The following is a 26,854-nucleotide window of genomic DNA, read 5'->3' on the forward strand; positions in this document are numbered from 1 at the left end:
TACAGTCAAGTGATCGATCCACATTGTTTCACATTACTTTAAGTTATCGCTACAACTAAAATTTGGACAATGATACAGCTAATCCATCTTACAACCAAGACATACCAGTCCTGAAGATACAAGGCAAAGGATATACAGAACGCGAACAGCACAAATTGGTACAAATGTTCCAACCAAATGGCATATCCTAGAGCTTGCTAATGGTTGGTCAGTATGCAGGAAGCTGAAAAGATACAGAGCGATGCTTTCAGACTGACCTAATTATTCAAGTTACAACAACTCCTGCAATCTTTGGTGTCCAACAAGCACTTGCTCGTTCAACTAGTTTGCCACAATAAGCTCATCTTCAGGATCAGCAGTTTGAGGTTGCATTGTCAATTCATCATCAGCTGCGCTGAAATGATATTTCTCTCCAACAGCTCTCAGAAGCTGGTAGACTTCAAACATTGTAGGCTGTTCCTTCGGAGAAGGAAGCACACAAGAGCATGCAACCTTCATGCATTGAAGCAGCTCAGCATCGTTGTCCTTCCCAATCAAGGACTTGTCAACTGCATCCTGAAGTATAGAGTTGTTTGATAGGTAAGTTATCCAATCCACCAAACTGCCTTTGAAGTTCTCTGGGGCATTTGACACATGTGTGGGCTCTTCACCAGTAACAAGTTCAAGCAAGACAACTCCAAAGCTATAGACATCCCCTTTTGGAGTGGCCACAAGGGTGCGTGTATACTCAGGAGCTACATAACCCAAGTCACCAAACTCACCATTGACAAATGTGCTCAGGTGGGTATCAATGGGATTCATAAGCCTTGCCAACCCAAAATCAGAAATCTTAGGCTCATAGTCATCATCGATCAATATGCACTTGGAACTAATGTTCCTATGAAGAATGCGGGGATTGCAACTGTGATGAAGCCATGCCAATCCTCTAGCAGTCCCAATGGCAATTTTTAGCCTTAGTGACCATTGTAATGCCTTTTTGTCACTACTTTGTTGGTGTTGAAAGAACAGACGGAATTTGTAGAATTCATCCTGGGTTCGCCACAGCTCCGGAGACTCGTTAACATGAGATATTCAAAGGGAGATACTGCTCTGCATCTCGCAGTCCGAAAGTGTAATCCGAACATGGTCGCTGCTTTACTACGTCAGCAAGACATAGACGTCAATACATATCGTCACCTATGGTTGACCGTTGCTGTTTGCATGCTGAGTGGGTGAATGTCCCATCTTATCCAAATATTCAATTGCTTGCATTATATTCCACTATGTAAGATGAGATATACCATACATAGTTAACGTATCCAATCTTGCATTCTAGCACTTCGTCTATATAAACTTTAGTATTAATTAGTGCCTCTCTTATGCTTGACATAGATGATCAATGCTTGGCCATAGGGGTGTGTGTTGTTGTTGACCCAAATAGGCCAAGCCAAAATCTGGTCATGTCCGAATGAGGGCAATAACAAAAATTGGCCAGTTGTGGGAAAAATATATTTGGATGCTAGCCATGCCAAATTTTGCAATGACAATGAGTATGGTGTTATCGCCATAATTTGGCTGGGCAGAGTTGGGCCGACATCAAGATGGGCTTAAAAGGATCAACATGATAGTTTCGTGGGTCGGCCCTTGCGTGGGCGGATTGAGGCCAGAAGAGGCCGTGTATCTAGATAGGAAAGTTTGTTTAAATTAGCTTAGAGATAGATAAACAGATTTGTATCGTAATCTGTTAGGGTTAGTTAGGAAAGTCTCCGGACTATAAATATGTACCCTAGGGTATGAATAAAACACGACACACACGTCATTCACAAACAACTACGGCGCATCGCCATCCCTACGTCCAGGGTTTCCAGGTAATTGTCATGCTGCCCCGATCATGTTCTGCATGATCGAGGCAACGTCGTTCTTGCCTGCTATCTTTGTGTTTTCTCATACTGAAGCGTTGTTGATGGTGAGAAACACTAGTTATCTTAACGTTTATATGATTGCATCTGTTACATCTTGTATCCATGCTTCTATGCTATCACGTAAGCGTTTAGCTGTCCTTGTGCCCAGCTTCGGGTATAAGGGCAGCGCCTTGTTTTGTTTCAGCTAGTTGATCCGATCTGTTATGGTTAGTCTCTGTTCTTCAGGGATTTGGTTTGATATCTGCATGGTTAGGCCCTATCAAACGAGTTAAAGATTCCGGCAACATGTTAGGATGCTTTACGTTAATTCTAAGAGAGATTGTTCCGGGGATCGACTTCTTGTTGCTTCTTAGGCCTCGTCGTAGAGTAGCGTCCTGCTGATTTCCATGTTGTTAGGCTTAACTTCGCGTAGGATGTTCCGATCATGTGGTGAGAACTTTAACCATCGTGGATTGGATTAACCTGCTGACTGCAGAGCAATTTTCTAGTATTATTAGATCCATGTGCTTTATTCATATATATAGATCCGATCTAATACAGGGAAGCAATCGGCTTCTTTGCAGCCGATTCGGGAACTACTTGAAGAGCCGATCCCGGCTCGGATTAACGTTTGACCGTGTCTGTGTACGCAGGAAACTAACTGAAAGCACGTTCGCACCTTCCTGATCAGGTATAGGTCAGGTGGCACGCCCGGCAAATTCCAAAACCCGGTCGTGTGCCGGATCCTGGGCCGTTGACCGAGGGACCGGGGCCCGCCAGCCGCTCCGAAAGCCTCCCGGCTCCTCGTGTTGCCTGTCGCTGCTCGCCGGTGGATTTTGACCGACAACATATGGCAAGTAGGGTCCACATATCATTTATTATTTTTTATTGAAATACAGTCATATGAGATGTTTTATATACAAGCTTTGCTACGGTACTTCGAAGTAACTATGGACCGTCCACTTAGTCAGATCTCATTGGTTAAAGGGACCTATTACCTCCTAAGAGCTAGCTAATATAATTACTTGTTATTTTTTTAAAAAATAAATTAGCAAGAGATCACCATGTAACAAATCTACCAGATTTTACAACAAATCTTTTTTAAAGAAAATCTAGCATAACATGTTTGTTTGACGGTTGGTTGTCTACTTTTTAATTCTCTAGCATGGTATGGCTGGTTGCTGGTAGATAAGTAAGGTTCAAATAGAAAATAAAATGTGACATGCTGTAACATGACACAAACGTGACTTGCTCTATACCTTTGTGGGTCACATTGTTTTTGAAAGTGGATATGAGATCACACTATGATAATTTGGATCCATTAGTCGGACCAGCGAAAAAAGGGCATTGGAGTTAAGATCGGAAAATAACAACCATAGATTATAGTAGAGATTGCCGATCCGGACGTGCCTTTCCGTCCGCTGTTGCTGATCGATCCTGCTGCACATGCACCACGTTGTGCTGCAAGCATGGAGGGAGCGACCCGGGGCAAAACCCAGAATATTGCATTTTTTACTTTTAATCTCTTTTAAAAGAATATTTTAAATTTAATCTGGTTGCAATTTTATTTTCATGGCATGTCCCATTTGGTCGCGCTAGCAGGGTTGGCGAGGCAGGTTGCCTCTGTCATGCCACTTACACGTGTCTTTAGCGAGCACTGGGAAAAAGGTATGAAGTTAATTAGAAGGCACGCGAATGTTTGGTCTCTTGAAGCTTCGCACAAACACCACAATGATACAAAGGATGATTATTAACACTCATTATTGCAGCATTTTGCTTCTCAATCCTTCATCATCGGAGGGGATTTGGTGGTGGAGGCACCCACCGCCTAAACTCATTGTACTGCTTAAGCTTCCACTGTTTGCTCCTACACACGTAGTATGTTCTGCCGGCAGTTTTAGGATATCTTGCCTGGTTCACTTGTGCCGGAATATCACCTGATGGACACCGACAATTTGGGATTAGGGCCGGAGGGACTAGGGCATCCTCATCGTACGGATGGGTACTGTCCATAACCAAACCGCTTAGACCAATCACCTGAGTTGTTCATCGCGCCTACATAAATTTTATAAATATCAAATAATAAATAAGTAAAATAAATGTAAAATAATTATTAGCAACACAAGAATCAAATAAATATTGAATGGTTGGATCAAAATAATTAGTGCAACAATTATGCCTACAACCATATAATTCTAGTAATGTAAGCAAGTAAAGAACTTAAGGCATGCAATCGATTTTGCACATCAAATCTACGGGCAGGAACAAATCTACATCATAATCTACCATCTAATCTAAGAAAAGTAACCTCTACTTCAACATTTTCACATTTCCTCCTCAAACCCTAGGACACCAACTCATGCTAAGAACTCATGAATCCAATGGTTAATGATGGGGTTTTTGAGGGGAATACTTTCCTTAAAGAGTGGTGATTGATTCGCCCTACTTTTCCCACTCCAAATTGACTGATTTGGGGAGGATCAGAGGCCGGCGGTGCAAGAGAGTCAGGCACGTGCGCGGAGGAGTAGAGTGAGAGAACTGAGGTGAAAGGATCTGGGCGGGGCCGTGTGTATCCCTTGTCATGCCAAACTCCATGTGGCGCGACAAGGCATGTGCCGCCGGCGCCGTGCTAGCGTCATGCTGGCGGCCAGCCAGCATGGCGGTCCTGTCGCGCCGCCACATGCGGTGACGCGATAGGCTGCTTGTCGCGCTAGCTAGGCCGGCACAGCCAAGTGGGCTACATGCGGTGACGCGATAGGCTGCTTGTCGCGCTAGCTAGGCCGGCACAGCCAAGTGGGCTACCCGTGAAAGTAAGTTTTGTACTAGGTTAAACTTAAAATATTCTTTTAAAATTTTGAAAAATAAAAAAATTACTGCGCTAACTACTTTTTACACAAATAGAAAAAATATGTCACATCTTGTGTCCGTTAGATTTTATTTTAATATGTACACATGAAGGATGTAGATATTTTTTTTTGAATGTTGTACCACTACTACAGAGCACCCTAACACCGCAGGGTTAAATACGGCATCGCCGCCGGTTCGGTAATGCGTTGGATTTAACTCGACAGTTATGAGGGACGTCATCACCGCTGCTTCTAGACCCGGCAGTGATGCCTTTTTCACATAACAAAAAAAACGCGCAGCGCCGCCTGTCCCTCGCTCGCAACCGCCCGCTCGCCGCCGCGCGCGACGCTCCGCCTGCTCCGCCCGGCCGCGGCCGCCTACGCCGCTCCGCATCAGAAGGGAGGGGAGGGGAGGGGAGCCGGCGGGGGTGGGGGAGGAGGGGAGCCGGTGGCGGCAGAGGAGGGGAGGGGGCCGCTCTGCAAGCTGGCGTGTCCGCCGGCCCCGCGTGCTCGCTGCTCAATAGCTGCCGTGCGCCCGCCGCGTCCCTGAGTGCTCGCCGCGGGCCAGCCGATGCTTGCTCGCAGCTCGTCGCAGCCGCGCGCCCTCCACGGCCCCGAGCGCCAGATGCAGCCCAGCTGCCCCGCACCCGCCGCCCCGCCGCACGCTGCAGCAGAGGAGGAGGGGAGGAGAGGCGGAGGTGGTGGCGAGGGAGGCAATGGACGCGAGGGGAGGCGCTGCATGAGAGGGAGAGGGGAGGAGAAAGGACCGGTGGGAGGAGAGGATTGGGCAGCCGGGGAAGAAGGAAGGGGAAGGGAGGGGGCGTCGGGGAGGAAGGGAGGGGAGAGGGCGGCATGGGGATTTGAGTGGCTGTGAGAGAAGAAGAGGAACCAGAGAAAGAGATAAGGACCGAAGAGATAAAAGGGAGGGGAGAGGGTGGTCCATCACCGCCGCATCGTGTTACAAACCGGCGGTGATGCCCATCATATCTATCACCGTCGGGTTGTATTATGACCCGGCGGTGATGATGATATCACCGCTGGTTCGTTTCGAACTTCTTAATACTACTTTCTTAGGAGAAAAAAAAAGAACAAACGAATGTTCTTAGGACGGGAAGGGAAGGGAAGGGAATGTGCGGTCATACCCATATAGGATGTTCGTCGCCGGCAAAGCGCCCGACGAAGAACTGGCGGGCGGCGGCACTCGCCCTATCGTTGCCGCTAGGAAAGAAAGAGGCCGAGACTGGGAGATACAAGGCGTGGCGCGTGCCCGTGCCGTGTGGGAGAAGAGAGAGAGAGATGAGAGAGAGACGGACGTCGGACAGGCCCACGGGCCGGCAAGAAGGCCCATCCAAGCAAGCCCGTGCGGCAGCTGCTGGGCCACCTTCTCGACGGCGTCTAGAAGGTTCGTTCCCTGGGCGCACGCGATCCGATCCGATGCGGGTGCAGGTGGATGGTGGGCTATACCCAGACCCAGACGGACAATGACTCGTGGGCCCAGTACCCGTTTCCGCTCGACGACCAGACGCACCTACCCACCCATGCTGCTGCTGCTTCACTTCTTCAGTTCTTCGTCTCGTCTCGTCGTTGGATCCAACTTCCAACCACACCCCCCACCCCCCCCCCCCCTTCCCACCAGAGCCAGCAGCCTCCACGAGAGCAGAAACAAGACCATGTCGTCGTCCAAGGTCTTCACCCTCGGGATCTCAAGATTCTCCCCTTTTAGATTCTGATCCGGCTATAGGCCGGGTGGGAGCTGCAAGATCTGCCACCAAATCATGGATCGCATTCATTGTCTCCTCGCTCCTCACATATAAAACACTGTACTAGATCGTCATATACCTGACAATTCCCCGCTAGCTCGTACTACTTTCTTAGGAGAAAAAAAAGAACAAACGAATGTTGAAGGTAGAGAACACGGCCATAGGATATATGCCTTGCATGTGGTTTGGTTCACGCCCACTACAACACAAAGGGAAACTAACTTTACGTTCGTCGTCGCATATACCTTTCTTCACGAGTCCTAATGATAAATCTGTGCTTTGCTTGTCCGAGTCACTCGTGAAGCGTCTCTGTCTTGTGTTTCTGCTTTTGTATATAGTAAGACTTCAGCTCATTGGCTTGCACTTGTTGGGCGCGCATCGTTTGTATAACCAGTTCATTTGTTTTGCGAGACTTCTTTAATTTGTGTCGACCGATCAACGTGCTGGATTGTCTTTCGGTGTCGAAAATTTAACAGAACAAACTCAGAAGCCAGGTACACCCTCCGTCCCATGAAGAATGTAATCTTAGAATTTTCAAAAAGATTAGCGATATTGGACATCGCATGGTGTAGATTAGCTATGCTTTCATAATCCAGTTCGTGCTCTCCTGTAACTATTATACTGATTTGTTTGATCTAGTGATCATTTTGATATCCAGAAAAACGATGATGGACCGACGTCTCCTTGATGCTGCCACATCTGGTGATGCGGTGGCAATGAAACACTTGGCCCTGCATGACCCGGCCGTGCTGCTTGGAACGACCCCGCAGGGGAACACCTGCCTCCACATCTCCTCCACCCATGGCCACCAGGGGTTCTGCATGGATGCCCTGGCCCTGAACCGGTCTCTCCTCTCGGCTGTCAACGCAGACGGGGAGACGCCACTCCTCACCGCAGTGACAAGTGGCCACACCAGCTTAGCTTCTTTTCTTATGAAGTGGTGCCGTGATCTCCAGCTGAGCGAGGCAATCTTGACGCAGGATGAGCGCGGGTACAACGCGCTGCACCACGCCATCAGAAGCGGCCACAGGGAGCTCGCGCTGGAGCTGATAGCAGCAGAACCTGCCTTGTCGAAAGCGGTGAATCGGAAAAAGGAGTCACCAATGTTCATGGCAGTGATGAGAAATTATGCAGATGTCTTGGAGAAACTGTTGGAGGTTCCTGAGTCTGCTCATGGGGGAGCCTGCGGCTATAACGCTCTGCATGCTGCCGTGAGAAATGCTAACTCAGGTGTGTATCGGGCAAACTGAAATCTACTCTCCAGTATTAACTAATAATGGTCTAGTTATGTTCTCGTCATTCCATGGCAGCAGTTGACCGTCTTTACTCTGATCTTTTACTGCCTTGATCAGCAGCGATGGCTAGAAAGATTGTGGAGAGACGGCCGTGGCTGGCCAGAGAAGAAGACATGGATTGTAGTACTCCGATGCACCTGGCTGTGCTTTGGGACATGATTGACGCGCTAAGAGTGTTGTTGGAACATGATCGGTCTTTGGGGTATGTAGTCTCCTCGGATGACGGTAGCTCTCTCCTTACCTGTGCTGCATACCGAGGCCATGTTCGGGTTGCTCGAGAGCTTCTTAAACATTGCCCAGATGCTCCCTATAGAAAAAGGAATGGATGGACATGTCTGCACCAAGCTGTATGGTATGAAAAGATGGAGTTCGTAGAATTTGTCCTGGGACTGCCACAACTGCGTACTCTCGTCAACATGCAAGATTCAGACGGAGAAACTGCTCTACATCTGGCAGTCGGGAAGTGCAATCCGAAGATGGTCACTGCTTTACTGCTTCACCAAGACATAGACTTTACAGTTATTAACAACTTAGCTGACCCAGCTACCTGGAATTTATCTAGTGCCGCCACTAATGCCAAGACTTTAAACTGGGTACGTATTTTCTCAGTACGTTGTCAGCTTACACAGACAAGCACTAAGATAAAATAATTCTGAATGAATGAACAGCATGATTTTTGAACTGTTTGAAATCAACGGTGACAATAAACTTTTTAGTATCCTAGGACACTTCAGATTACGAATTAATGATTATTACACACATAGTCTAATGTGGTTATAAGTATGATTCTCTGAATACCCAAAATTTGGAAGTCGTTCACTAGAATAATTCCAACTCTGAAGCAGTTCCATATTAAGGAAATGCATTTGTGGTTCTATCGTTATAAGGAATACATTGTCCAGGGTGACTTGGAAGAAGTCAGCCATAATTCCATAACACTGTAGGCTTCTTTTTTCTAAAAATCCAGTGTGGCATTGTAACTGGATGGGAGCACCACTGAAAAAGACAGTTGCACCAACCTCGCAGTGATGTAGATTTTCATCCCGTTCATATGTATTTGAATTTATGCAGAATGAAGTGTCAATGCTTATGTTGAAAGCTGATCCTCAAAGTGCACCTTCTATTTATAATCTCCACAAGCAAGCCAAGGATGAAGTGACAGACTTATCCAAGAAAGATATCAAGTCACTAACTCAAACATACACAGGAAACACCTCCCTAGTTGCAATCCTCATTGCAACAATTACTTTTTCTGCTGCATTCACTTTACCTGGAGGATACAGCACTGATACTGGAAACGAGGGGCTTCCCATCATGGCAAGGAAGTTTGCTTTTCAGGCATTTTTGATCTCTGACTCCTTGGCGATGTGCTCCTCACTTGCCGTTGCTTTCATATGCATCATAGCGAAGTGGGAGGATTTTGAGTTCTTGCTTTACTACAGATCTTTTACAAAGAAGCTTATGTGGTTTGCTTACATGGCGACCACCACGGCGTTCGCAACTGGTTTATACACAGTCCTGGCTCCTCGTCTACAATGGTTGGCTGTTGCGGTTTGCGTTCTGACTGGTTTATTGCCAATTCTTACTAAGCTGCTAGGTGAATGGCCCATCTTGAAACTGAGGTTTCGGCTGGGTCGGGCATTCAAGTCTGAGCTCCTTGATATGGTCTAATCTCTCTGCCTTACGTTATTGCTGCCAGCTACTTTCTTATTATTTGATAAAAAGAAACAAGTTTCTGTTGCATGAGCTTCGGCTGATGATTTTATTTTGGTAATTCGAAACTCCGTGTAATGCATGTACTATGTACTTTGAACATTCTGATTGTCAAGCTTGAGAAGTTGAGAGTGATGTTCTGTTTCCGACTTGGACTTCCTGAATAAACTAGGCGTGATAGGTTCATGGATATTCTGGGAAAGATGAGCAGCAATGGCGTGATATATGCTCATTTTTATTTTTCAAAGGTAATTGTTTGTAGCGGAACTTACGAAGGTGCAAGGAACAGGGCCCCATTTGGTTATGATTGTGATTTTGGTAATTGTGTGATAATATAGTCAATGGGACTAACGAGTTTATAAGCTCTAGGATTTCTAGGTCCCATGGATGGAGTCCAATCCATTTACAAGATGATCCAAATCGCTGTCAAGATATCCAAATTGTAGTGAAATGCAAAGATAGAATATTTTAGGGGTATCCAAATGACAACCGAGATGATTTGGATAAGGTTCAGCATGATTACATGCGTCGGTTAAACCGACGGCATGAACTTATAACGGGTCACTGCTTTGGTGAGTTGATATGGCGATCAAGTGAAGAAAACACAATAGCACCGGTTGAACCGACGCTATAAGAATAAAGGTGTCGGTGCAATGAGAAGAGGCTATAAGAATAAAGGTGTCGGTGCAATGAGAAGATGACATGGCAATCAAATAAAGAAATAACAGAGGTATCGGTTAAACCGATGGTGCAAAAGAAGGTGTCGGTGCAAGCATACTGTGATTATTCAGTACGTATATTTTGGTTCCGGAAGGGTTTCAAGCAAAGTCTTCAGCACCGGTTAAACCGATGGTCGTCGGTGCACTGTGCAATGACGTCAACAGAAGATGACAGTTGGAGTACAACGGCTAGTGGGCAGGCTGTGTGTGACCGGTTAAACCGATGGTGGCGACCGGTTTAACCGATGCTTTATGCTTTTCAGGCAAAAAGCATGTAACGGCTAGGAGTATATCTCCAGCAAAAAGCATATAACGGCTAGGAGTGGATCTCTAGCCTATATAAATCATCACCCCGAGTCATTTAAGGTTACTGGAGTTCGTGAGAAGCTACCCACACTCTGAAGAAGTTCTCCAAGCCACCCAAAAGCTTATTGATCATATCCTTAGGTTTAGCACAAATTTTGAGAGTGTTAGTGCTAGAATTAGCTCTAGCGAGAGAGAGCAAGCGTTGCTGCCTTGTGTGCTGGTTCTTGAGTGAACCACAAGTTGTATCTCGGTGTGCCGGACCCTTGGAGTCTTGGTGGCTCACCGGCAAGTCATCGACCCTCCGGCTTGCTGTGGAGCGGCGACGATGGCTTTGTGCAGGGACGTGGAGAGCCCCTTCCTTCATGGAGAAGCTCCTTAGTGCAACCGGTATTGAGGTGACTAGGGACTTGGCGAGAGCCTTGGTGGCAAAGCCTTGGTGGCGAGTCAAGAAGAGTCATGGAAGAGACTCGTGACCGGAAAGCAATACTGTTAGTGAGTGCTTCAACATTGGACTAGGGGTGGCTTTACGCCTACCGATACCACGGGATAAATCTTCGTATCAAGAATTTGCTTCCCCTCATCCTCTTTCTTTAAGTTTCCGCATTTTTTATTGCAATTTTGTGTGTCTTTACATTCTTAGTGTAGTATCTTGTTAGGATTGGATATAGGTTGCAAAACTCTTTGGGATGAGGTTTTCACACTGGTTAAACTCTAGTTGCACATCTAGATAATATATTCTAACTTATATTTTGTGCTAACTAGTTTGAGCCATAGGTTAAGGTTCTAGAATTACCTAATTCACCCCTCCTCCTCTTAGCCTACGAGCACCGATTCCTTTCAGAAGGGCATATTATATTTTGCCATGAAACAAAAATATTGTGGAAAAAATACGTTTTAGTCAAAAAGATGCATATCTCTATCTACAGACCACAAAGGATGTTCTAAGAAACAGTATGGCGCCGTGTCATCTTACCGTAGGGGAGCATACACCTAAAAAAAAAAGCATATAAGCTAATTTTATCACTGCCACCAGCATGTCCCAAGCTTCATCAAATTCCGAACTGACATAAAACTGGAAACTAAAACTCTCGCAACTCCACAATCAATCACCATTGGTTTGGAACATTTGAAACTAGGAAGGAATATAAAAGCGTAAATAAAAATACTACATGAAAGGCCACAAAACTACAGTCAAATGATCGATCAACATTGTTTCATATTACTGAAGTTAACGCTACAACTAAAATTTGGACAGTGATACAGCTAATCCATCTTACAACCAAGACATACCAGTCCTGAAGATACAAGGCAATTGCTCTTGGACTCCGTCCTCTTTCCCCGGACTCCGTGAACTGGTACCCGGCGGTGGAGGGCAGATGTAGACTAGAGAGGACAGGTGAGGGACGGGATTGGGGTGGGCATACCGCCGCCATGCGCGAGATCGTAGGAAAGGCCGCAGCCGCCATGCGTGAGATTTTAGGAGAGACCACTGCCGCTGGTGTGGTTGTGTGCGCGAGGAAGACTGCGAGCGTGACTGCGCGAGAACGAGGGGAAGGGGGCGGACAGGTATGCTCTCGGAGCTAGGGATGAAAAGGGTCGGAAGCATCGATGAAAGTCCATTGAAAACGAAAACATACGATATTATCGGAAACAAAAATGGCATCGGTATTACAGTAATTTCGGAGATGAAAATATACGATCGAGAACACATCGATAACGATCGAAATCCATCGAAACGATATTTTAAAAAAGATAAATATGTCAAACCATAGAGCACAACAGTAACCTGACACATTTCATACATAAGTACTGATGGTTAAGATATTAATCTAAGTATCCATCCATCCATAACATGTATCTCATTTCATATTACTAGTATTAATCCCACCATCCATGAAACTATCCATAGTCCTATGAATTCAGGTCGCTAGGCTGTAATTTAGGGTTTGGATAAATGACCATGACTCTCTAAAAATATAGATATGATATTCTAAAAATATAAATGGTGGGGTGTGCTGGCATTTTACGTAAATATGATATTTTTATCGGTAAAATACAGTAGAATACTGTAAATATTTCTCGAAAACGATCGGAAGACGCTCAAATCATTTTTATTTTCACTTTCATATATTTTAACCATTTTCATTTTTATTTTTTGATAATTGTTTTCATTTTTATTTAGCCTTAAAAGTCGATAAGATCTTGAAAACGATCCTCGAAAATCGAAAATTACCATTTTTATTTTCATCCCTACTCGGAGCCTCACGGAGCTATCTTGGGTTACGATGAGATGGATATTGGGCTGGACCGGTTGGATGTTGGGCCGCTAGCCTTTTTCTCTTGCCTTCGGCTCGTTTGGCTCGCAAGCCAGCTTGAACGACCTTGTTATGCTAACGAGCTAATACGAGCTCAGCTCGTTAAGAAAACGCTACGAGTCGAGTCAAGCTGATAAAGCCCCGAGTCGAGTGAGCTGACGAGTCACAACCATTTTATCCAGCCCTACATATACAGGGAGAGAAAAATTAAATAAATTACAAAAACTAATTAAATGTATATTTACCTCAGTTCACCGTGTTGACTTTACTCTCAAAGTCTAGATGACCTTGACAATGCAAATATAGATGCATTATTGACAATCAGATATGAATACTATATTATTATTAATAATGATTTGAACGCACAACACATGCACGTCATAGTCCTTTCCTCCAGAGAACAAATAAAGCACGTAACCTCAGCCTGCTGCATCAGGCGCACGCTATTTCGCTAGTACATGTTTTTTTCACAGAAATTTCCTTCTAGCTTGAGTTATGAACCTGATTGTATTGCCATTTCGCTTCTACCTCCTTCCACCTTGTCACAGTGGTGTTGCTGCTCTGATCTTTGACTAAAGCCACCAGAAGTAGTTCATCAGGAGCAGCAGTAATAATGGACAGGCGCCTCTGGAGGTAGCAGTAACCGGGCGATGCCAGATCAATGAACCAACTGGCTCTGCATAACCCTGGGGATCTGCTAGCGACAACTCCACTTGAAAAATGAAAACTTGTTTTTTATTTTTTTGCCTTCTAATTTGAGATTTGCTGCTCAGATTATATTTAATCTTCTAGCAGCCAAGATACAGGTGTTATTCATACTCTCAACGCCCTAAAAACACACGAATTTTTCTTACCTAAATACCAAGACGAAAGAAACCAGCGAAAAGAGCGTTAGGGGAGACGCAACGTCTCTTCTTCCACACGATTCCCTCGCCATCCGATCCCCTGCGCCCGCGCCTCCGCTCCGCCGCCATGCCTAGCCCGCACGCGAGCTCCTCCCGCGCGCAGCCCCGTATTTCATTTTGGCGCGCACCCGACCGCGCCAACATCCTCTCCATCTATTTATCTGCCAGTCCCAAATTTTCCCCAATCACTCGTGCAGGAAGAAACCGTCCAAATCCCTCTACTCTCTAGCTACAATCGACGAAATCCATCCCCAACCCATCATCCCCGAGGAAGGAATCGTCCCCAAGCGTAGCAGAAGAATGAAGCGGCGGTCAAAATCCAATCAGACCGATGCTCCAGCCGTCGGTCCGGTCGCCGGTGGAGCTCCAAGAGCCGGCGGTGCACGAAACGCTGGTGTTTCACCCACTGCTGGTGCTCCAGTCTTCCATCCTCCGACCGTCGGTAGTGGTGCTCCAGGAGCAGCCCCTGCTCCAGATGCTAGCATCGATCCAGGAGCTGGCAGTCCTCCCGGCCGCTCGTGCTACAGTGACAGGTAGCTCAGCACTCCATCTTCCGGGCGCCGGTGATTATCCATGGTGGCGAGCAGCGTCTCCTGGTAGCTCGAACTGGTATGTGATGCCTCCTCCAAATTCAGTTGCTTGTCTGAACTAGTCTCTTTATTAAATAATCTTGTTAGTTATCTACTGGATTAGCTTCAGTGATGTTCGTGTGTCTTGTTCCAATGTTCCTATGGTTTAGGTAGTTCGTACAATGTCCTGCTAGTCTGTTTCTTAGCATATCTTTTATTTCTGAAATCTTATATGGGTGTGTTCGTGAATTTACTACGAATTTCAGGAGGTATCCACCAAGTGGTTTCGTGAATTTTTGTCCAGAGTACTAAGATTCCACCATTTAACTGGTCACTTCCATTTGTGAACTATCCTAATGGAAGTCAGCTGCCAGAAAATTTCCATTTCGTTGGTAGCCCAATGAGTCATTCAACAATGTCACCTACAGCTGCATGCTCTAAAAGGATCCCATCACCAACTGGGAGCTCTGCTGTTGATGCTGCACAAATGGGATCACAAGATCAAGAAACAATTGATGTTGTCGATGATGACACCATCCAGCAGCCTGCTAGATCCAATGCTAGACCAGATGCTAGAACAGATAGGCGATTGAATTGGTCGGATGAAGAAGATATTAGATTGATAAGTTAATTTTTTCAATGCTTGAGTTTGTATGCATTTAGAAGTGTTTGCATGTTATTCTTAAAGGTTATTCTTCTACTATTTGCAGGTCAGTGCTTGGTTGCACAATTCAATTGATCCGGTTGAAGGAAATGATAAGAAGTCTGATCAATATTGGTATGATGTTACTTCTACTTACAACAGCACCACAAAGTACGACCGTATGAGAAACCGTAACCAGCTGAAGCTCCGTTGGGAGCGCATTAAGAAACCAGTCACTGAATTCAATGGCTGCTATGCAAGAATCAGTAAAGTGCACCAGAGCGTCATGAGTGATGACCAAAAGATGGATCAAGCATTGCAGTTGTATGCCTCTGAACACAGTGACAAGCCTTTCACAATGGTGCATGTATGGAGGGTATTACGACATGAGCATAAGTGGTCTGCACATGTGAAGAAATTGAATAATGAAAAGGACAAGAGTGCAGCTTCTAACCCTGCTCATGTTGTGAATGTTGAAGATGACAGCGTCCCATCAGCCGCAAGAAGACCAAAGATGAACGCAACAGAAAACGTGCAGCACCGGAGCCTTTCAACTCTGCAAGAAGCAACAATCTCTCAAGGACCTAACCCAGAAATGGAAGAAGTGATGCAAAGAAATGCTACTATTCGTGATCGTGCTGCTCATAGACAACTTCAATCAGACTTGATTGAACATATCCGGCAGAAGTTTGGGAATTAACAATTATTAGGTGATTGTACATAACTGTGTGTAACATATAGCTAGTATGCTTCATATACTAAGTTGTTACATGTTAGTCTAGCAGTTGACTAAATAAGTTTTCTCATATTTTTCTTAATGCGAATTTTCTACATTGTTTTGATATTGACATGTCTATGATTTTCTTTTTACAGATCAGGTCGTGCCAATTTGGTGTTGCTGTCAACCTGGAGAACTGCTCGTGTCTACTGAAATTCTACCTTCTGATGTCATCAGACTACCTAAATTATCCTAGCATGTAGTGTCATATTATCTGTTATTTTGGTGTCATGCATGTGGCCAACTTGTGGCTTCATGTGTTTAGTCTGGTGCTGCAAGTGCTGCTGTATGAATTGCTCACGAGAGATTACCAGTTTGAGTCCTGCCATTTTGGCTACCAGTTTGAGTCGTGACATTGTGGCTGTCATGTTACTTTATTATCAAAATGGATGCCTATATATATTTAAGTTTATTTGTGTCAATGTGATATCTGCTCATGTGCGTATGATGGTTGCCAACAAGCCATCTAATCTGTACGTGTGCCAGTTTGCTGTTGTTTTTGGGTGTACAGAATGCGTGCCACACTTGATCCTTCACCATTTACGTGACATGCAAAGAGTCGTTAAATTTTCTTCTCTATGGAAACTGTTGTAGATACTTTACATTAGGTAGGTAGTGTCTACTTGAACATTAATTACTCTCTTTCTTCTCTAGACACCATCCATCAACACCATAGTATGGTATAGATATTATAGGTTAGGACCGCCCCTAGGACCACCCTTATTTCCACATTGCTAGCGCCCTAAGAAAAGTTGCTTCTGAAAGCACTCACCAAAAAGCTACCTCAATCTCAGATCTCAGAGAAGCATTTTCTAGGACTCTCAAGCCTAGATGGGATCTAAGGGCCAGTTTGGTAGAGCTCCAACTGATCCTGATTCTCTGTGGGAGCTGATTCTCTAAGAGAAGTGATTCTGTGGCTGAAGTTGATTCTCTTTGATTCTCTAGCATAAACTCTTAAAATCAGGATGGAGAATCACTTCACAGAATCAGGAGAAGCTACTTTTTTCAGCTCCCAGCCTCTTAGTTCATTTCAGAGAATCACTCCACAGAATCAGCAGAGAATCACTTCTCTCTGAAAAACTGTTTGGCAGAGCTCTTGCTGGATTCAGCAGAGAATCAGCTCTGGGAGCTCTGCCAAACTGGCCCTAAATGTGTTCGGTGGAACTGTGTACTACAGCAACCAAATGGATCTCCGACCGTATTAATTAGCTGTAGCATGTGAAGCCCATAGTTGCAAAACTATACTGTGCAATCATCGTACAAAGTGAACTACTCCATAGAAAGTTACTTGAAACCATAGAAAATTCAAAAAATGAAAGGACCAGGAAACTGCAGGCTAATTATTGCTCAATAGTGCAAGGGTGTGCAGTGCTGTAGCTTGAACAAAGAGGCAGGGGGGGATCAACCAATACATATTTGTGCACTAAATAATATTAGTAATAAGAAGTAGCTTATTTGCCACTTAATCGATAGCATTTATCTTTTTTAAGGGCGATAGAATTTGTCTTTGACAGGGGGGGGGGGGGGGTCCGGTCCACGGAGTCACTTCACTGTATATCATTAAGTGTGCGGCTACCTCAAAAGATTTATCCCTTTGCTGCCCCTGCTGTAAATTAGACGTTAGATTGTTGTTAAAGTTGCTACGAGAAAGACGATTTTGACCTCCAATGGAATGAAGTAAATTTTGGCTCATTTCCCTTACTTGCTGTTATACATTTAAATTCACATAAGTGGCATTACAGCATATTAAAAAAAGAAAAAGTCCAAATTATTCTTCATTCTCAAGTATGGCAAAGTTCGGATAGCATATTGAGAGGAATAATTTGAACTTTTCCCATTAAAAAAATACATCCGGATTCAACATTTTAGTATAGAATTAGAAATTAACGACGTACTCAAGTTTATACTTGTGCTGAAACTTTGAGATATTGTATATAAGTACTGACATGAATCACGAGGAAGGATGGCAAGGCCACAAGTTGCGCCGCCGGTCGAGCACCATGGCGCACGAGTAGGGATGAAAATGGTTGGAAATGATCGGCGAAAGACTCTACCACTTTGATATTTTTCATCAGAAATGCAAACAATACGATATTATCAGAAATGAAAATGGCATCGGTATTATAGTAATTTTGGAAACGTAAATATACGATGGAGAACGCATTGGTAATGATCAAAACCCACATTGAAATGATATTTGAAAAAGATAAACATGTCAAACCATAGAAAAAATACTAAACCATATACTTAACACACATCTCATACACAAGTACCAATGATTAAGATATTAATCCAAATATCCAACCATCCATGACAATATCTCATTTCATAGTACTAAAAATTTAGACATCAGTTCCACCATCCATGAGACTCCCATAGTCACCATGTATTCAGATCGGCTAGGCTGTGGGTTAGAGTTAGGATACATGAGTCATGAGCCTCTAAAAATATAGATACGACTCTAAAAATATAGATAGCAGGGTGTGCTGGTATTGTACATGAATATAATATTTCTGCTAATAAAATATCATGTATCCTAACTGCTGGCGGTGCTGTCAACCATGCAGCACGGGGTGGGTGGGATTAGGTTCTGCGCGTAAATTGTTTCTGTAGCCGCGAGAAAAAAGGAAGCATTTTCTAAGACTCCAAAGGCCAAGCCTCCAAACTGGACCTAAAAAGTGGACAGAGTGTACAGCAACTAAAGTGAACTCATGACTAGTCGGACATAATTTAATGATGCAGGCCATGCTCGATTTGTAATAGGATAATTAAACAATACGCGAAAGGGGCACCAAATGTTGATGGCGGTGGGCTCCCCCCGTTCAGACGCCATGTGGCCGTCGACGCAATGACTGACGGGGTCGTTGGCTTGAGATCGACCTATTTAACGTGCACACTGCCGTCGGCAAAATACCGCAGTGCTCGATCTGCTCTGCTCGTTTCTTCTTTACGAGCGAGGTGCGCACATTTTCTTCCGAGTTCATGCCCCCTTTTTTTGCTACAAGCCTACAATAGATACCTGCTGCTTCTTCAATTATTTATCTGATTCTAAGCTGCATGTTGCCACGCTCCTCTAGACGTGTAATAAATCTCCTTGCATATTTGCATCTAGTACTACTAAAGAAATACCACCGGCACAGTCACCGGGAACCTGCTACAGCTGCTACGTTCCCCGTACCAGGAACGTGGTACCACGTTCCACGTTTCTCGATCCGGAAACTTTTGTGACTGTGATCACCGGTTCACTGGTGGAGAAGGGATCAAGGGATGGACAGGCGGCTCCTCGGTGCAGCCGTATCCGGTGATGCTACAAAAATTGTGCACCTGGATTCAGAAGATCCATCCCTGCTGCATGGAACCACTCCGCAGGGGAACACCTGCCTCCACATCGCTTCCATCCATGGCCACGAGGAGTTCTGCAAGGCGTTCCTGGCGCTGAGCCAGTCTCTTCCTCTGCTCACCACCATCAATGCAGACGGCGAGATGCCGCTGCTCGCCGCCGTGACAACCGGACGTGTTTCTTTAGCTTCTTTTCTGCTCAGGTTTTGCCGTGATCAGGAGCTGAGCGCGGCGATCTTGAACCAGGACAAACGTGGATGCAACGCGCTGCACCACGCTGTCCGCAGCGGATACAGGGAGCTCACAGTCGAGCTGATAGCAGCAGAGCCAGCCCTGTCGCGGGCCGTGAATCAGCACGACGAGTCGCCCATGTTCATCGCGGTGATGAGAAATGATCAGGATGCCTTCGAGAAGCTGTTGAAGATCCCAGATTCTGCACATGGGGGAGCCTATGGCTACAATGCTCTGCATGCTGCTGTGAGAAACGATAATGCAGGTGAGTCCGATCCTGCGGAGTATATCTATGGCAAACTGAACTCTGATACAAGTATACAAGGCTGTAACGTATACATATTAACTAATAATATACAGTTGTCATCATTCCATAGCTGTTTACGGTCTTTGCTGTCTTGATTTTTGCTTGCAGCCATCGCTAGTAAGATTATGAAGACACGTCCTGGGCTGGCTAGAGAAGAAAACAAGGCTAACAGAACCCCGATGCACCTGGCTGTTTTTTGGGACAAGATTAACGTGCTAAGAGTATTGTTGGAACATGATCCGTCTTTAGGGTATGTAGTCTCCTCAGAAAAAGAAGACATCCCTCTCATTAATTTTGCTGCACACGAAGGCAATGTTAGTGCTGCTCGAGAGCTTCTTAAACATTGTCCAGATGCTCCCTACCGCGATGCCAGTGGCTTCACTTGTCTGCACCATGCTATATGCAGCATGACAGAACAGACGGAGTTTGTAGAATTTGTCCTGGGTTCGCCTCAACTTCGTAAGCTCGTGAACATGAGAGATTCAAATGGAGAAACTCCTCTCCATCACGCAGTCCGAAGGTGCAATCCGAAGATCGTCGCTGCTTTACTGCTTCATCAAGATATAGACGTCACGATGCTTCACAACACCGGTGAGCCTGCATTCAGCAGATTAGTGCATGAAGCCGACGAAGATGCCAAGACTTTAAACTGGGTACATATTTTCAATCAGAAAAGGACTATTTTACTCACTTCACATATCCACTTTGTCCGTTTAACCACCTGAACAACACTTATGCTCATTTACTTCCCTGAACTATTTCATTTGGCCCAATCTACTGTGATTTCTCTTTTTTATTTCTCCACGTACAAGTGAAAATTTAACTTCAAAATTTGCAATTGAATTATAATATGATGCCCTATGCTAGAAAAATACATTATGATTTTTTTCATAATTATTTTTTATGCAGAAATGTATCTCTAAGATCAATTCCGTATTACATCTTCCTAACCTATGAAAATAACTTTGAGAAATTCTTAGTATAATTTTTTAACATAATGCATTATGTCCTCTATCCACTCACAAATTTTGAACTTAAAATTCAATTTGTACAAGGAGAAATAAAAAAATCTTATTAGGGAGTAGATTAGACCAATTGAAGTTGTTTCTAAATTTTGCTACAGGGTTTAAGCGGATAAAGTGGATTGGTGAGGGTAGTAAAATAGGTTTTTTCATTAATTAGAAATAAGAGAATATACATATATAAGTTATGTATAAGTATATATGTTTATATATGTATACATATATATGTACAGTCATGTTCTGCTCACATGCATCCATATGCACTTCTGGAACTCGACAACTAAGCATATATAGTCCTTTTCCTTAATTAGAAATCTGCAAAAAGGCAAACGCAGCTTACAGAAACAACCACTAAGATCCATTCTGAAGGAATCAACAGAAGAAATCTAAAACTAAATGACTATTTTCATTTCAGCAACCATGATAAGAAACCTTTTAATTTGACATATCAGATATAAAACAATTTCATAGGTTACAAAAAATGTTTACATCCTTTTCATGCTTCCGCCCCGGTTCATAAACCTCCCTTCACACAACTCAAAAGTGATCTGGTAACTAAGCATATGTGGGAATGATAATATTGTCCAACTTCCAGTTTTTCTTACAAATCATCTGTAGTGAAATAATAAGAACACACATTCTTTGGCATACCCTCCTTGCTCTCTCTTCTTCCGCCTCAAGCTTGAGTCTCCATTCTTGGAGGCTCTTGACAGTTCTGTTGTAACGAGTTGTAACGATCGAGACCCTTTCTTTCTAGAAACAACAGAAATATTACATTTCTCATGGAAAAATTTTCTAAGAAGGTAAAGCAAATTATTCTTTTTTTTGCGAGGAGTAAAGAAAATTATTCGAAAACGCTATTCTAGCGTTGTAAGCCATAATGAAAAACAATGAATTATCATAGCTGCACCAACCTCTCTGTTGTCGTTTTAATTTTCCCTTGAGTATTATATTAATAACTGCAAGCTCCATTTGCCTGTTTTTTGAACCTACCCAGAATGAAGTGTACACGGTTATGATGAAAGCTGATCCTAATAAAGACGCACGTACAATTTTTAATCTTCACAAAGACGTCATGTCTGAAGTGACAAGGTCAACAAGGATGAACGTCAAGTCACTGACACAAACATACACGAGCAACACTTCGCTAGTGGCTATCCTCATCACGACCATTACTTTTGCTGCTGCATTCACTTTGCCCGGAGGATATAGCACTGATACTGGAAACGAGGGGCTTCCCATCATGGCAAGGAAGGCTGCATTTCAAGCATTTTTGATCTCCGACTCCTTGGCGATGTGCTCCTCACTTGCCGTTGCTTTCATATGCATCATAGCGAAGTGGAAGGATTTTGAGTTCTTGCTTTACTACAGATCTTTTACAAAGAAGCTTATGTGGTTTGCTTACATGGCGACCACCACGGCGTTCGCAACTGGTTTATACACAGTCCTGGCTCCTCGTCTACAATGGTTGGCTGTTGCGATTTGCGTTCTGACTGGTTTATTGCCAATTCTTACTAAGCTGCTAGGTGAATGGCCCATCTTGAAACTGAGGTTTCGGCTGGGTCGGGCATTCAGGTCTGAGCTCCTTGATATGGTCTAATCTCTCTGCCTTGCGTTATTGATGCCAGCTACTTTCTTAGTATTTGATGAAAGAAACAAGTTTATGTTGCATGAGCTTCGGCTGATGATTTTATTTTGGTAATTCGAAACTCCGTGTAATGCATGTACTATGTACTTTGAACATTCTGATTATGCCAAGCTTTAGTAGTTGAGAGTGATGTTCTGTTTCCGACTTGGACTTCCTGAATAAACTAGACGTGATAGGTTCATGGATATTCTGGGAAAGATGAGCAGCAATGGCGTGATTTATGCTCATTTATATTTTTCAAAGGTAATTTTTTGTAACTGAACTTACGAAGCAAAAGTACTGTGGAAAAAATATGTGTTTTAGTCAAAAGATGCATATCTCTATCTACAGGATAGGATGTGAGGATAAGCATGGTTCAGAAGTGGCATGGCTTTTTCCGAGTTGACCACAGTAGCTCACATAAACGAAATCAGAGATCCTGTTGCACACAAGACCACAAAGAATGTTCTAAGAAACAGTATGGCGCCGTGTCATCTTACTGTAGGGGAGCATACACCTCAGAAAAAGCATATAAGCTAATTTATCATTGCCACCAGCATGTCCCAAGCTTCATCAAATTCCGAACTAACATAAAACTGGAAACTAAAACTCTCGCAACTCCACAATCAATCGCCATTGGTTCATAACATTTGAAACAAGGAATATGAAAGCATAAATGAAAGGCCACAAAACTACAGCCAAATGATCGATCCACATTGTTTCACATTACTTTAAGTTATCGCTACAACTAAAATTTGGACAATGATACAGCTAATCCATCTTACAACCAAGACATACCAGTCCTGAAGATACAAGGCAAAGGATATACAGAACGCGAACAGCACAAATTGGTACAAATGTTCCAACCAAATGGCATATCCTAGAGCTTGCTAATGGTTGGTCAGTATGCAGGAAGCTGAAAAGATACAGAGCGATGCTTTCAGACTGACCTAATTATTCAAGTTACAACAACTCCTGCAATATTTGGTGTCCAACAAGCACTTGCTCGTTCAACTAGCTTGCCACAATAAGCTCATCTTCAGGATCAGCAGTTTGAGGTTGCATTGTCAATTCATCATCAGCTGCGCTGAAATGATATTTCTCTCCAACAGCTCTCAGAAGCTGGTAAACTTCAAACATTGTAGGCCGTTCCTTCGGAGAAGGAAGCACACAAGAGCATGCAACCTTCATGCATTGAAGCAGCTCAGCATCGTTGTCCTTCCCAATCAAGGACTTGTCAACTGCATCCTGAAGTATAGAGTTGTTTGATAGGTAAGTTATCCAATCCACCAAACTGCCTTTGAAGTTCTCTGGGGCATTTGACACATGTGTGGGCTCTTCACCAGTAACAAGTTCAAGCAAGACAACTCCAAAGCTATAGACATCCCCTTTTGGAGTGGCCACAAGGGTGCGTGTATACTCAGGAGCTACATAACCCAAGTCACCAAACTCACCATTGACAAATGTGCTCAGGTGGGTATCAATGGGATTCATAAGCCTTGCCAACCCAAAATCAGAAATCTTAGGCTCATAGTCATCATCGATCAATATGCACTTGGAACTAATGTTCCTATGAAGAATGCGGGGATTGCAACTGTGATGAAGCCATGCCAATCCTCTAGCAGTCCCAATGGCAATTTTTAGCCTTAGTGACCATTGTAATGCCTTTTTGTCTCTACTTTGTTGGTGTAAATGATCATAAAGAGAACCCTTGGGCATGTATTTGTACACCAAGAGCCTCTCATTCTTGGCAATGCAGTATCCCAAAAGAGGCACTAAGTTACGTTGCCTTACACTTCCCAGTGTTGACATTTCAGATGTGAACTGGCTCTCTGAATGCTGAGTGTCCTGCAACCTCTTGATAGCAAGGAATGAACCATCTGGGAGTGTTGCTCTGTACATAGTTCCTGATCGACCAGTTCCAATAATGTTTTCCTTTGTAAAATCGCCTGTTGCTTTCATGAGATCATTCAACTTCATCTTTGAAACAGATTTCTCAAACATCGATACCTAAATGACCAAAACAAATGTGACAATTCAGCAAACCGAAGCACTCATCTTAAGTAAATATGAGAATAAAAACATTAGCATGAAATTAATTCTAAGTTTCTAATATTTGTTAGACATCCCTACTCCTCATAAAAAAACAATATAGCTTCTAATTTGGATTGCACAAACTAAAACTCATGATTTGCATGGGGCTAAAATATACTCGAGAATCAAGGGACAAAAGTTGTATTGTGAAGGATAATGGGAATCGGCATTGTTATCAACTAAATTTTTATTTAAGAATACAGATGATAGACTATAGACTATCACAAATTATGGAATCAGAACTTACCTTCACTCTTTTTGCTCCCTTAATACTCTTGGCCCACTTATTTTCTTCTACATCCTTTTCCTTCTTCTTGGCAGGCATTTTCCGTAAGAGAACGAACAAAATAACAGCAACAATTATTAAAGTTATAACTGCACCACCAACAGCAGAACCCACAATTACCCCTGTACGACCGCTTGAAGTGGCACTGCAATCATTGCTCAGAGGTCTCCCACAAAGGTCTTGATTTGCAAAATTGGAGGGTGGAAATTTGCCCAAAGATGAAGGAATCTGCCCTGACAACTGATTGTCGGCAACATTAAACTGATTTAGTCGACCAAGAGCAGCAAGCTGACCTGGGAGCGTTCCAGTCAATTTGTTATGCTGTAAATTAACAGCATTGAGATAAGTACAGTTAGCTAGCGCCTCTGGTATCTCCCCTGAGAAGCTATTATATGACAGATCAAGGCTTGTAATGTATTGCAGCCGCTTCGAGATATCAACCGGGATCGGGCCCGAAAGGCTGTTGCTTGAGAGATCCAGTGAAGTCATGCTACTACAATTCTCAAGTCCATCAGGGAACCCACCCTTAAGACCCATGCTGCCAAGGTGAAGAGAAAGAACCTTGTTTTCATTGGGATTCCAGCAGTCCACGCCTCTAAATCCACATATGGATCCCTCAGTATGGTTATTGAATTTCCAGTCTAACTTGTTGCTGGGATCAATTGATGCTTTCACCCTTCTCAGGCATTCGATGTCACTTACTGAGCCATAGCAAAGGTGACATAGCATAGAACAGAGGAGTACTGGGAGCAGAGCAGCGCAGAAATTCCTTACAGCCATCTTGGCGTCGTCTACTTTCGCCATCCAGAGTTAGTCAGTCACAAATCATAATGTCTGCTCGGTGCCCAGAGAGATAGGAGAGTAGTATCAGCAAGATAACCTGCAGATGCCAAATAGCATACCAAGTTTAGCAAATCAATTTACAAATCACAGCATATCCTATTAGACAAAACGCTGGCATGTTCCACACATCACTACCATCCAGACTTAGATAAGATACACAAGGCCAGGGGAACGAGTGCATCAGCAATGTCAAACATGAATCCTGAAACCAAAAATCTCGATTCTGGCAGCTAGCGGACTAAGTTTGTCACTAAGCGCAGCTAGAGAAGGCATACGCACAACGAATCTAGACCAGAGCATCGGATTCGTACGACCAACTTGGGCGCTCGCCCATCGCCATGGTCAACAAGTAGTAGAACGCAACCAGACCGCACGAAAAATGGCCTCTTCTACGCTGAAGGGACGGGACCCCCCCGCGCTACCATTTCGATCAGATAGCTCGCAGGAAAGCTCAGAACAGGACAAATCAGCAGCTGCGGTAGGGGGGCGCAGGGGTCGGTGGGACATGGGCAGAAGCAGAAGTTTGACCGAGAAATGGTGGGGCGCCGGGAGCCTACCTCGGCGTCCCGCCGCGAGCCGCGCCGCGCACCTGCGCCGCCGAATCCTCGCCTCAACCAGACCGTCGTCGAGCAGAGCGGAGCCCGCCGTCGATCCCGCCGCCTCCCCGGCCGGTCCTCGCCGCGGATCAGGCTGCGGCTCGGGCTCGCGCGCTCGCTCGGCGCGGATCCCCGCCGCTAGAACAGAGGTGTCCGTCGGTCCCTCCCGGCGGCGAGGCGAGCGGGTCGCCGTGGGGTGGGGTTGGGAGGGGGTCGGGTGGGGCGGCGGCGTGATTCGAGGGTTTGGGTCGGGGGGTGGACCGTGGACTGGACTGGGGAAGTGGGGAGTGTGGAGACCCGAGGCCGAGGCAGAGGAGGGGCAGTTTCGTCACACCGTTTTGAGCTGCAGCTGACTGCCAGAATGATTTGTTTGACTGCGCAGAAGGGTTGGTTGGTTGGTTGTGCTGGACCTCATTTTGAGCCTGCAAGCGCTGCGCCCCTGGGCCCGTGCAGAGCGGGGCATGGCAGGTCCAAAAGTTCCACACGTGGGCTTTCGCCCCCAATCCGCCATGGACACACATTCAAGGGTATCTATTTTTTAGTTTTAGAAAAAGTAAGTGCTTTTTTAACTATATGTAGAGCGCGAGAGAGTTTTGAGTTTGGAATTTATTCAGCCCAATTGAACTCTCTGTTTTTAAATATGTGATAATTTTTACCTTGTCCTCAAAATCATATATAATCATATATGTCAAAATGGAGGGCCAAATTCAAACTAAAAAACCACCTTTGAAACCCCAAAGAGCTAGATTAAATCTGGTTTCGACAGTTGGATGGATCCGT

At 44.5% G+C, this 26,854-nt stretch overlaps 3 protein-coding genes and 1 long non-coding RNA gene across 6 annotated transcripts; 3 read left to right on the plus strand and 1 right to left on the minus strand.

The window, feature by feature from the left end:
* On the minus strand, positions 1 to 26,328 carry LOC112902002 (probably inactive leucine-rich repeat receptor-like protein kinase At5g48380). 2 transcript variants are annotated; one of them, XM_025970895.1, is made up of 4 exons: positions 26,036 to 26,328; positions 24,597 to 25,515; positions 23,921 to 24,265; positions 1 to 972 (listed from the first exon to the last, which is right to left on the minus strand). In XM_025970895.1, the coding sequence occupies exons 2-4, from the start codon at positions 25,437 to 25,439 to the stop codon at positions 322 to 324; spliced, it is 1,839 nt and encodes a 612-aa protein (XP_025826680.1). In that variant the 5' UTR covers positions 25,440 to 25,515; positions 26,036 to 26,328; the 3' UTR covers positions 1 to 321. The 2 variants fall into 2 exon arrangements, with proteins under 2 accessions (XP_025826680.1, XP_025826679.1); XM_025970894.1 differs by lacking the exon at positions 1 to 972 and having other exon boundaries at positions 22,933 to 24,265; positions 26,036 to 26,317.
* On the plus strand, positions 6,867 to 9,492 carry LOC112902003 (ankyrin repeat-containing protein At5g02620-like). The gene is made up of 4 exons (XM_025970896.1): positions 6,867 to 6,980; positions 7,145 to 7,716; positions 7,839 to 8,374; positions 8,853 to 9,492. The coding sequence occupies exons 2-4, from the start codon at positions 7,152 to 7,154 to the stop codon at positions 9,450 to 9,452; spliced, it is 1,701 nt and encodes a 566-aa protein (XP_025826681.1). The 5' UTR covers positions 6,867 to 6,980; positions 7,145 to 7,151; the 3' UTR covers positions 9,453 to 9,492.
* On the plus strand, positions 13,710 to 16,151 carry LOC112902006. Of its 2 annotated transcripts, none has more exons than XR_003230454.1 (3): positions 13,710 to 14,348; positions 15,019 to 15,661; positions 15,825 to 16,151. It is a non-coding gene; the product is annotated as an uncharacterized LOC112902006 (long non-coding RNA). The 2 variants fall into 2 exon arrangements; XR_003230455.1 differs by lacking the exon at positions 13,710 to 14,348 and adding an exon at positions 14,805 to 14,934.
* LOC112902005 (ankyrin repeat-containing protein NPR4-like) lies at positions 18,997 to 22,377 on the plus strand. Its single transcript, XM_025970897.1, has 3 exons — positions 18,997 to 19,564; positions 19,715 to 20,259; positions 21,626 to 22,377. The coding sequence occupies exons 1-3, from the start codon at positions 18,997 to 18,999 to the stop codon at positions 22,226 to 22,228; spliced, it is 1,716 nt and encodes a 571-aa protein (XP_025826682.1). The 3' UTR covers positions 22,229 to 22,377.
* Positions 26,329 to 26,854: the final 526 nt, after the last annotated feature.

The sequence above is a fragment of the Panicum hallii genome, chromosome 8, assembly GCF_002211085.1.
Source record: "Panicum hallii strain FIL2 chromosome 8, PHallii_v3.1, whole genome shotgun sequence".
In the NCBI taxonomy this organism is placed as follows: domain Eukaryota; kingdom Viridiplantae; phylum Streptophyta; class Magnoliopsida; order Poales; family Poaceae; genus Panicum; species Panicum hallii.

Bases quoted from the DNA above. Each gene is read 5' to 3' on its own strand.
- LOC112902002 (XM_025970895.1), bottom strand. From the start codon at position 25,439: ATGGCGAAAGTAGACGACGCCAAGATGGCTGTAAGGAATTTCTGCGCT. The intron at 24,266-24,596 runs GTAAGTTCTGAT...TTGGTCATTTAG, and splicing joins AGGGAGCAAAAAGAGTGAAG to GTATCGATGTTTGAGAAATC. The intron at 973-23,920 runs GCATTACAATGG...AGTGACAAAAAG, and splicing joins AACAAAGTAGAGACAAAAAG to GCATTACAATGGTCACTAAG.
- LOC112902003 (XM_025970896.1), top strand. From the start codon at position 7,152: ATGATGGACCGACGTCTCCTTGATGCTGCCACATCTGGTGATGCGGTG. The intron at 7,717-7,838 runs GTGTGTATCGGG...TGCCTTGATCAG, and splicing joins CGTGAGAAATGCTAACTCAG to CAGCGATGGCTAGAAAGATT. The intron at 8,375-8,852 runs GTACGTATTTTC...GAATTTATGCAG, and splicing joins ATGCCAAGACTTTAAACTGG to AATGAAGTGTCAATGCTTAT.
- LOC112902005 (XM_025970897.1), top strand. From the start codon at position 18,997: ATGGACAGGCGGCTCCTCGGTGCAGCCGTATCCGGTGATGCTACAAAA. The intron at 19,565-19,714 runs GTGAGTCCGATC...TTTTGCTTGCAG, and splicing joins TGTGAGAAACGATAATGCAG to CCATCGCTAGTAAGATTATG. The intron at 20,260-21,625 runs GTACATATTTTC...GAACCTACCCAG, and splicing joins ATGCCAAGACTTTAAACTGG to AATGAAGTGTACACGGTTAT.